Source organism: Marmota marmota, unplaced genomic scaffold, assembly GCF_001458135.2.
Source record: "Marmota marmota marmota unplaced genomic scaffold, marMar, whole genome shotgun sequence".
NCBI lineage: Eukaryota > Metazoa > Chordata > Mammalia > Rodentia > Sciuridae > Marmota > Marmota marmota.
This window is the reverse complement of record NW_026000185.1, coordinates 21,648,347-21,659,904: the sequence shown is the minus strand read 5'-3', so window position 1 is coordinate 21,659,904 and position 11,558 is coordinate 21,648,347. Positions and strand designations below refer to the sequence as shown.

At 40.5% G+C, this 11,558-nt stretch overlaps 1 protein-coding gene across 3 annotated transcripts in view; it reads right to left on the bottom strand.

Moving 5' to 3' along the window:
- Positions 1–2,525, bottom strand: part of Itgam (integrin subunit alpha M) — a 45,944-nt gene extending 43,419 nt beyond the window's left edge. For 2 of the 3 annotated variants that reach the window (XM_015491355.2, XM_015491356.2), the window contains exons 1-2: positions 2,376–2,525; positions 1,137–1,242 (exon numbers count right to left, since the gene is read on the bottom strand). In XM_015491355.2, coding sequence (XP_015346841.1) covers positions 1,137–1,242; positions 2,376–2,403 — 134 coding nt within the window. In that variant the 5' untranslated portion in view covers positions 2,404–2,525. The remainder of the gene's footprint in view (positions 1–1,136; positions 1,243–2,375) is intronic. The other variant, XM_048789835.1, reaches the window with a different exon arrangement.
- Positions 2,526–11,558: the final 9,033 nt, after the last annotated feature.

Below are 11,558 nucleotides of genomic sequence, written 5' to 3'. Positions count from 1 at the left end.
GGGAGGAGAAGGGGAGGGGAGGGGGAGGAGGAGGGCAAAGCAAAGCAGAGCTGCTGCTCCTATGCCAAGTGTACCCAGGGTTGTGTCTACAAAGGGGCAAAGGACAAGTGCAGCTGCTGCACCTGATGTGGGAAGAGCCCTGCCCCCACCTGTACACCAAGCAGACTTGCATTTCTTGTCCTAGTCCCCAAACCCATTTGAAGCCTGCCTTTTCCTATGAACTATGTGAATAATAATACAACTGTTGACAACTTTCTTGGGGAAAAAAAGAAGAGATTTAATGTAATGTAAAAGCAAATTCTAGTATCTCCTAATAACAGAATATGATGCAAACAGAAGACAGAATGAGTATGCTTTTTATGTACTTAATCTGGTAAAATCAGATTAATGTACAAAATCAGCAAAATGTAGTAGAAAGTAGAGGTCAACACATTTTTCTGAAAAAGTTATAATAGTTCCACAAATATTTCTGGTAAATGTTTTAGTCTTTATGAACAATACAGTCTCTGTCACAGATATTTTATTTTACCAGCATAACTCAAAAGAAGTCATAAACAATAAGTGGCAAATGGGCAGAGTTGTGTTCAATAAAATTTATTTACAAAAATAATTGGCAAGCCAGATGCAGTGGTGCACACCTGTAATCCCAGCGACTCTGGAGGCTGAGGTAGGAGGATCACAAGCTCAAGGCCAGCCTCAGCAACTTCACCAGCTCCTAAACAACTTTAAAAGGGCTAGGGATGTGGCTCAGTGGTTAAGTGCCCTTGGGTTCAATCTCTGGTACCAAAAAAAGTACAGGCAACAGCCATAGATTAAGTATAATGTGTGGTATAAATTGAGTATGGAGTAGAAACTAGGGAGATAGATATAGACATAAAGATATAAATATATAGATAAAAATCTCTGAAAGAACTCACAAAGAAATTATTTGTCAACGTACCTCTTGGAAAGGGAAGTGGGGGAAGGGTTGCGGAAGAGCTTTTTATTCTTACACACTTTTGCATCTTTTGAATTTGGAAACTTGTCCTGGTTCCAAATTTGCTACCTACTCAAAAATCAATCAAGGAAACAGCTTACTGTTTTCCAACAATTTAGGGAAGCACATGAGACAGAGGATGCCCCACTGGTGCTCTTACCGGGATCCCTCAAACTGGACCACACTCTGCCCAAACCCCCTTGCGTTCTCTTGGAAGGTCATTGGATTTTCAGTGTCCAGGTTGAATGCACGACACAAAGCCAAGGCTGGAAGGAGAATAAGGTGTTTAGGGTCAGGAGAGGAACCTCTACAGTTAAGGAAGGAGCACATCTTCCTGCACCACACACCATCCTGTCCAGATTCACCCTAACCCATCATCAGGATGTCTGCCTCCAGGGTCTAATTCTGACTGCCTAGGGCAGGGGCAGCACATTTTTTCTATAGAGAGGCTGATATTTCAAGCTTTGCAGGCCAAGAGTCTAATAGAATACATAGGTACAAATATAACAGGAAAAAATTTCACTTCCACAAATTTTTCATCAAGGAAATTCAAAATATAATTATTAATTACAATTTTTTTGTAATATAAGTTTAATAATGAGCCAAATGAAGTTCTCGGTAGGGAGATGGCATTTCACCTCACTGGATTCCAAATTTCTATTCCCTGTCATCAAATTGGTTATAAATGTTATCTTCAACCTCTGGCTTGCAGATTATAGCCAACAATAGGTGGTGAGCCACATTTGACACATTTACTACCATCAGAGGATGCAGTCAGTCCATCTCTGAGCTCCACCCTCCCTTCTGAGCACAAAAAATGTCCTCTTCATCAAATACTTTGCCCAACAATCCTATAGACAATGCTATTTGCCCAAGTTCCTATAGACTCAGTTAGATAATTTCCTTCCCATGCAAACTTCCTTCTCAAGCATTTCCTTCCCTTCTTGGCTCATTCTCCACAAAATATAGGCATAAAAGGAAACAGACTCAAACATTTTAATTCATCAGTCATTCAACAAACATACCTGATCCTTGTTAAATAGAACTCTAGCAAAGTGGAGGCCATGATAGAATCCAAGAGGAAGCCCTCTGGGACAAGAGTCTAACACCTGCTGTGCATCTTCAGGCATATCACTTCATCTCTCTGGGCCTCAGTTTTCTCATTTGTGAAGTGATTGGATGCCAAAGAGCCTTGAATTTAGTCATTCATCCATGCTTCGTGGCCACCTCATCTTGATCTTACTCTACTCTCTGCTTCGTCCTTAAATCATCCTTCCCCCCAAACCCCTCTACCTCTCCCTAGCCTACCTCCTACATATTCTGTGTCCTTTCTCTCCATTCACAGCCCCAAAAGTTCCCCTCCTCCCCATCCTGAGGGCCCCCCAAGTCCCTGGTGTACCTGTTAACAGAAGAACTCTACAAGTCATGGCTGAAAGGAGCAGGAACCGGGAAGAAGCATGAACTGTGGGGTTGCAAGCCCCACTGAGCCACTTCAAGTAAGCCACCAAAGCCAGGAAGGGAGAAAAAGAGAAGTAGGAGGGCTAAAGCTGTTAAGAGACTCAAAGGAAGAGGAGGGAGGTTCACTGAGCACCCAGCCCCACTTGACCTTCCTGGGACTGCACACAGCCTGATCTCCTGCCCTGCCCAATTTCCTGACCCAAACCATAAAAGTCACTCTCCAAAAGATGCCATTTGTCACCTGGGTTTGGCCAAAGCATTATGGAAAGCAAGCAAAATAGCTTTTGAGCCTGCCTTCTGCAATGTGTGTTCTGAACATTAATACAGATCAAATGAGTATAGGAGCTTCAACCTTGCTTCTCCCTAAAAACCCTTTGCCAAAAAATGGCCCTCCTCTAACCCCTAAAAACAGGAGCACCCTTCACCAGAGCTGTTTGTTATAGCTATCAACAAGGACAACTCGATACAGAGAAAGATGATGTTTTATAATATTTTGCTTTTAAAAAAAGCCTCAGGGAACTGGGGTTGTGACTCAGTGGTAGAGCACTTGCCTGGCATGTGGGAGGCGCTGGGTTTGATCCTCAGCACCACATAAAAATAAATAAATAAAATAAGGATATTGTGTCCAACTACAACTAAAAATATATATACATGTTGAAAAAAAAAAAAAAGCTTCAGACCCCTTATCCAAAATTTTCACCTCCAAGAATTTGTCTTAGGAAATAGCTAAAAGCTGGACCTAATGGCTCCTGTTTATAGTCCCAGTTACGTTGGAGGCTACAGCAGGAAGTTCAGGGCCAGAAGTTCAGGGCCAGCATAGTGAGATCCTGTCTCTTTAAAAAAAAATGAAGAAGAAAAAAAATATATAAACGTCACTAAGAAGTGCAAAGAGATGCATACAAAATCATTCATTGCAGCATTGTTTTTTTGTTGTTTTTATTGTTGCTTGTGGTGCTGGGGATTGAACCCAGGGCCTGTACATGTGAGGCAAGCATTCTACCAACTGAGCTATATCCCCAGCCTACAGCATTGTTTTTAATAATGAAAAACTAGAACAATCTGATATCCAACAGAAAAATGTTTAAATGATATCTTACTCTGTAATCTATCCTTATATTTCCTTGTGTATGGTAATCTCTAATTCAAAAATGCAGGAAAATACTTTCATCAAATACATAGACCATCAAACTATATCTTATATGTGACTGCTAATGTGATTTCCAATCCAATGATTTTCTTCACTTTCTTAACACATTTTCCTTTGTTCCTAGTGCCACTTTCCTAATAATCAAATGAAAATCATGTTTACCAGCCGAAAAAAATTCTGCACATTTTGTTTAAAATTATGTTTAAATATATACGTGTGGTTGAGCAACATGGGGCACACCTGTAATCCCAGCAGCCCAAAGGCTACGGTGGAGAATGCAAGTTAAGGCCAGCCTGGGCAACTTAGAAAGGTCCTATGTCAAAATTTAAAATATTTTTAAAGGACTAGGAGAGCTGAGCACAGTGGCACATGCCTGTAATCCCAGCAACTCAGGAGCCTGAGGCAGGAGAATCACAAATTCAAGGCCAACCTCAGCAGCTTATCAAGATCCTGTCTCAATAAATAAATTCTAGGCTACTGTCATGTATAACTAATTATAACAAATAAAATATATTTAATTAATTAATTAATTAATAGAAGGGCTGGGGATATCACTCAGTGGTAGGGCACCTCTGGGTTCAATTCCCAGTGCCAGAAAGAAAGAAAAAAAAAAAAGACCAAGGGTGTAGCTCAGTGGTAGAGTGCTCATTCAAGTGGTAGAGTGCATGTTCAAGGTATCCTGAGTACCAAAACATATATATATATTCAGGAAAACAAAAATGTTAGTAGTGGTTAGCTCCAATATGCTAGGGTTACAGATATATCCCAGTTATCTATTACTTCATTGCAATATCCACTTCAAAATTTAGTAACTTAAAACAGCAACACATTAGTATCTGTCATGGTTCTATGAATAGCCTGGCCTCAGCAGTTTCCACTGGAGTATCTCACATGATCACAGTCATATCATCCTCATGGGCTGGACTTCTAAAATGGGTCATTCACATTAGTGCTGGCTGTAGTCAAGCAGCTCAATTAGGGTTGTCAACTGCAACACCTACATGTACCCTCTCCATATGACTTGGGCTTCTCCCAGCATGGAGGCTAGTTTTCAAGAGAAAGCGTTCCAAGAGACAAGAAGTAGAGGTTTGTTGGAAACCTCTTCAAGGGCTAGAAACTGGCATAGATTTACTTCCACCATTTTCTGTTCATTAAGCAGACACAAAAACCCATTCATATTCCAGGAGAAAAGACACAGATCTCACTTCTCATAGTCGTGTCCAAAGAACAGTGGCTACCTTTAATCTGCCACAGAGTGATTTCAGTTTTTTTGTATTTAAAACTTTAATGCAAAAAAGAAGGAGTTTTTAAATCAGAAAAATTATACCAGTAGATAATTTAAAACAAAATGCCTATATCATTTAAAAGGCTGAGGAAAGGAGGAACCATGGGCCCAAGATGAGAAGATCTTTACCAGGATGTGGGGGAGTGCTTTCATAGATAAGATGAGTTTGTTTTGGCCAGGCCTGGTGGCAACGGGCCTATAATCCCAGCAAGTTTTAGGCTGAAGCGGAAGTATTGCAAGTTTGAGGTCAGTTTGGGCAACTTAGTGAGACTCTGTCTCAAAATACAAGTTGTTTTAAAAAGGGCTAAGAGTGTGGCTCAGTGATAAAGCACCCCTGGTTCAATTCCCAGTACCAAAAAAAAGATAAGGTTGTTTTAGTAAAAGCTTTCACATTCTAACCACCACAAGGGGCTACTCTAATTCAGATGTTGAAGCCCTCCTTGTCTAAACAGTGACCAAAGTTCCACTGTCTGTAAAGATAAAGCAAAGTCTCAGAATGACTGTCCAATATGCAGAGCTTTTCTCAATGGCCCACCAATGGGTGTGTCCCTCACTTAGATACTGAAGGTAAGTACATATTTACAAGCTGCCAATCTTTCCCTCCCACTTGTCCCTCACCCCCACATTTGATTAGCTTGAAGCTGAGCACAGTAACTTCTTGTAAAACCAGCAACTCAGGAGGCTGAGGCAGGAAGATCCTAAATTCCAGGCCAGCTTTGGCAACTTAAGGAAGCTCTGTCTCAAATTTTACAAATAATAATAAGAAGAAGTGTAGTGGCATTCCCTTTTTCGACAGAAAAGTCTTAACTGGGCTTCTCCAGAAATCTTCACCATGGCTGATTTGGGGACTGTCAACAAAAGAGTCTCTGCAAAAGAGTTTAATGTAGTTAAACTTCCTATTTTCATGTTGCCCTGTTTTACTTGGCCACTGGCCAGGAAGATACCAACACTTAAGGTGCTGGACATCCCCTTACTAGTTTCCAATATAATAGTTTATAGAAATGAGCAAACAAGGCCTCTGCCCTTGAGCTGGGCTTCACAGAGACGTCTATATTTCTAAGATAAGAGAAGATACCAATTGGGCTCCATGGTAACAGCTGGCATGTGGAAGAAAAGAAAGGGGAGAAGAAGCTCTCCCCTTCTCAGGTGCTGTCCTTGAAGGGTTAACTTGCCCAAAACAGTGAAAGAAAAAGCTTTTACAGACTGTGAACTTCTGAGCCCCTCCCCTTACATACTGGGTATAAAATTCTGAAACTACCTGAGCTCAGGGTTCAGGGGATTAATTAATTACAGCAAAAACTGTGCCCTCTGAACCTGGCAGCAGCCAAATAAAATTGTTTCCTGCTATCTTTGGTGCTTTGTCTACAATAGAAGGACTGGGGATGAAGCTCAATGGTAGAGCACCCCTGGATTCAATCCCCAGTACCAAAATAAAATTAACTTTTTTTCCTCTGTAAGTGGACCCTGAGACAAGGATTCAAGTATAGGTAATGTATTTGGAAGACCATCTGGGAAACACTAGTGGAAAGTGCAGAAAGAAGGAGTTCATAAAAGGTATGTAATGAAAAAACTGAAGACTATGGACAACTAATGCTCAATACACTGAGGAACTTTGGAAGTCATTTTAGAACAGGCCTCACAGTTTTCCTGCCCTGGGGGAAAGAGAACTAGATTCTTATTTACAATTCATAACAGCTATTGGTTAAGTGGTTTTTTCTTGGGAAGCCTGAATTCTCTGGTACATCCAGCCTGCCCTTCACCCATGCAGAAAAGCTTCCAGGAGCCAAAAAAAAAAACCCTCAGGCAAGGCCGGGCATGGTGGTGCACACCTGTGTGCAGCTTGGGAGGCTTGGGAAGCTAAGACAGGAGGATTGCGAGAGGCACTAAGCAACTCAGTGAGACCCTGTCTCTAAATAAAATACAAAAATAGGGCTGGGGATGTGGCCCAGTGGTCGAGTGCCCCTGAGTTCAATCCCCAGTACCAAAAAGAAAAAAGAAAATCCTCAGGCAAGTATTTGTGGGTGCTGCAAGCAGGAAATCAGGCCACCTTACATAAGAATGTAAATGCCAACAGAACATGAATGGGGCAACTACAGCATCTGTTACAGACACTCAAAAAATTTCTTTATGTGTGTGGTACTGGGGATCCTTCTGGATTCTTTTCTCACAGATTTGAAGAATAAAATCCACAGACAATAATGAAAAGTAAGAGTGAACAGAGTAGGATTTATTTTATTTAAGTAAAAAGGGAGAAAACTCCCATATATGGAAGGGGACTGAGAGTGTTTCAGGGCTGGAGCCTTCCAGAAAACTGAGGCAGCATGAAGACACCCCCCAAATACACACTTCAAATCCAATTCTTGTGATCAAGTCAGAAGGATCTCAGACATGTCATTCAGAGAAACAGGCATGAATTTATTGAAGGAATAAGCAAAGGAAAATGGGACACTCTCAAAGGAGAGAGTGGGTCATCTCAGAGAGAAAAGGGACAGTGTGCCTCTCCTGTGCTCCAGTTTTTGGGGATCCCAGAGAAGTTTACATAGAGTCCTGCCCAGGTCCACATTTTGACTTTTGACTGACAGTAAGATGACATCAGACTTTCAAGTCCCCACTGCCATGACAACTCTGGTTCTAATTGGATTTTCAACCATACATTCTTACAGGTTTTATAATTAAGAGGAATTATCCTTATCTCCCTGAGTTCCGGGATCTGGTCTATGAAAAGAGTCACAAAGTTCCTCCCCTTCAGAATAATTGGGCCTGAATTTCACCTGGAGATAACAGGTAATTTGGTGAGAAATAAGACATATCCTGTCCACTTAAGCCCAGTAGGGCTGCAGATTAATTGCTTCTTGGGGGAAAAAAAAAGCACATGGGGGTCAGCACACTGGGCCCATTTTATAGAATTATTATCTTAAACTCATAATCCTACCACTTGCATCTGTCTGCCCCCTATCACCAGGAGTTACTTGGCATTATAGGAGCCAGAGTGGACAATAAGACCCCATCCTCCAAATATCAGGTTAGTACTCCAGTCGTTGATTACCATTCCTGATCTCAGATGTACAGACAGAGATGGGAAGTCATTGTTGGACCATCTCCATGTTGTTACAAAAAAAATTCCACCTCTGACTACAGCAGCTGGGAATTTAAAAAGCCAGAGCCAAAGCTGCCTTCTCCCCTCCTCCTTCTCCTCCTCCTCCTCCTCCTTCTTCATTTTTCTCTTTTTTTCTGCTTTGAGAGCAAAGCTTTTAAGGACTAGGCATTCAAAAGTAATGCATTAAATAAGACCAAAAAATAACAACAAACCCTAGGAAAGGGGAAGAATCTGATTTCCAGAATTATCACGTTATTATTTTAAAAATTCAGTTTTAGACAACAACAAAATAAAGCATAAGTCATACAAAGGAAACGGAAAATATGTCCTATTCAAAGGAAAAAAATAAACCAGTAGAAGCCATCCAGGAAGCTTAGACAAAACTTTAAAATATCTATTTTAAAGATGATCAAAGTTGGCATAAACCTAGAAGACTTAAAATCAGCATACTATAGTAACACAGCCACATTAATGTTTACAGAAGTGTAGTGGCACCTCCTTTCTCCACAAAAAAGTCTTAACTGGGCTTCTCCAGAAATCTCCACCATGGCTGACTTTAGGACTATCAACAAAAGAATCTTTGCAAAAGAGTTCAATGTAGATAAACTTCCTATTTTCATGTTGCTCTGTTTTACTTGGCCACTGGCCGAGAAGATACTAGCACTCCAGGTGCTGGATACCCCCTTATTAGTTTTTCACAAACATATCCAGTATAGTAGTTTGTAGAAATGTGTAGACAAGGCCTCCAGCCTTGAGCTGGGGCTTCACAGAGATGTCTACATTTTTAAGCTAATTTACCAATTGGGCGATGGTAATAGGTGGCAGGGGGAGGAAAGAGAGGGAAGAAGAAGCTCTCCCCTTCTCAGGTGTTATCCTTGAAGGGTTAATCTGCCCAAAACAGTGAAAGAAAAAGCTGCTTTTATGTGAACTTCTGCAGACTGTGAACTTCTGAGCCCCTCCCCTTACATGCTGGGTATAAAACTCTGAAACTACCTGAAGTCGGACTTCAGAGGATTAATTGATTACAGCAAAAGCTGTGCCCTCTGAACCTGGCTACAGACAAATAAAACTGTTTCCTCCTATCTTTGGTGCCTTGCCTCGTCTGTCCCTACAGCAGAAGCTCAATTCACAATAGCTAAGCTATGGAACCAACCTAGGTGCCCTTCAACAAATGAATGGATAAAGAAAATGTGGTACATATACACAATGGAATATTATCAGCCATAAATAAGAATGAAATTATGGCATTTGCTGGTAAATGGATCCAACTGGAGACTGTCATGCTCAGTAAAATAAGCCAATCCCTCCTCCAAAAAAAATGCCATATGTTCTCTCTGATAAGTGTGCGCTAACTCACAATAGTCAGTGGGGAGGGTTACCAGATTGGACAGAGAGGAGTCGGGGGAAGGGAGGGGGAAAGGAAGTAGAATGAATCAGACATTACTTTCCTATGTTCATATATTAAATCAAGACCAGTGTAACTCCACATCATGTACAACCACAAGAATGGGAAGTTATGCTCCATATATGTATGATATGTCAAAATACATTCTACTGCCATGTATAAAACAAAATTTAAAATAATATTATTATATCATTATTATAGTGAAATATTATTATATTATTACATATAGTAAAAAAATGCTCAAAGAACAAAAAGAAGATATATAGAAAGTCAAAAAAACAATGCATGAACAAAATAGAAATATCATCAAAGAGATTAAAAAAACTAAAAAGAAACCACAAACAAGTTCTGCAGATGAAAGATACAACAACTAAAATGAAAAAATTCACTAGAGAGATTCAAAGGCAGATTTGAGAAAGTAGATGAAAGAATAAGCAAATCTAAAGATAGGAGAATGGAAATTATTGAGTCCAAAGAACAGAAAGAAAAAATATATTGAAGAAAAGTGAACAGTGTAAGAAATAACAGAATTAAGGAAATAAAGAGAGAGGAGAGGTAGCTCAATAGTAACACAGATTTATTCAGGACAAACTTGCGGTGGGGGTGGGGGGGGAAGGAGACTGAGACACATCTCCCACTTACAGCCTCAGGTAGATACATGTAGGAGAGCGAGGGAGGCGGGAATTTTGCAGTCAGGGGATGTCAGAAGAAGGGTCTTTTGTTGAACCAGGTGTTTTTTAGGATTTCAGTCCCAGATAACAATTTCCTTTCTTTGCATGATGATGGAGTATTTTCTAGGGTTTAGCTCAGGTTGAGTAAGAGTGACCATAAGGTGACTCTTGTTCTAAGATGAAAGATATGTTTTAAAATGGCCATGGGCTGGGGATGTGGCTCAAGCGGTAGCGCGCTCGCTCACTTGGCATGCGTGCGGCCCGGGTTCGATCCTCAGCACCACATACAAACAAAGATGTTGTGTCTGCCAAAAACAAACAAAAAATAAATAAATAAATATTAAAATGGCCATGCCTATGTCAAGTTCTTCCTAACAGACAGAGCCTAAAGAACCTGTAGAATACCATCACAGGGATTCACATATGCCCTATAGGAGTCCCAGAAGAAGAAAAAGAAAGGGGTATTTGATGAAATAATGGTCAAAAACTTCCCATATTTGATGAAAGTCATAAATCCAAGAATAACAAACTCCAAGTTGGATGAATTCAAAGAGACCCATATTAAGGCACATTCAAAAGATGAAGAATTTTGAAAACAGCAAAATGGAAGTGTTCAAGAGATCCTCAATAAGATTATCAGAAATTTTGGAGGCCAGAAGGAATGGATCTGATAAATCCAAAATTCTACCAGGAAAAAAAAAAAAAAACTCACAGCCAAGAATCTTATTTCTGGCAAAACTGTCCTTCAAAAAAGAGAGCCATTTAGTCAGGCATGGTGGCACACACCTGTAATCCCAGTGATTCGGGAGGCTGAGGCAAAAGGTATTTGTCACAAGTTCAAGGCCAACCTCAGCAACTTAGTGAGGCCTTCAGCAATTTAGGGAGACTGTCTCAAAATAGAAAGGGTGGAGAATGTGACTCAGTGGTTAGGCACTCCTGACTTCAATCTCTAGTACCAAAAAGAAAAAAAGTAAGGAAGGAAGAAAGGAAGAAGAGGAGGAGGAGGAGGAGGAGGAAGAGGAAGAGAAGAAGAACATTTCTAGATAAACACAAGCCAAGATAATTCATTGCCACTAGACTGATGCTTCATGAAATGCTAAAGCAATTCCTGCAGATTGAAGTCAAAGGACACTAAATAATATCAAAGTCACATGAAGGAAAAAGATCTCAATAAAGATAAGTACATGGACAGCTATAAAAGCTAATATTGTAACAATGGTGTATAACTGTTAGAATCTGTAAACAAGTCTGGATGGTGCCTGGCAAAATGCCAGAGGGAGTGGTTTGTGAAGTAACAAAAGCGAACCATTAAGTGTGGAGATTCCTTATTGGTTGACTGATGTATCTAATTTATACTAATTAGATAAGCTGTGTGGAATGTATAAATACTGCTCCTGTCCTACAATAAACGGCTCCCTCTCCTGCTGTATCAATCTACACAAGTTGTTCGTCACCCCCTGGTTAGTTTGCCCAGCCAGCCGGGCTGCGGCATATAACTCTACATTTTGTTTTCCACATA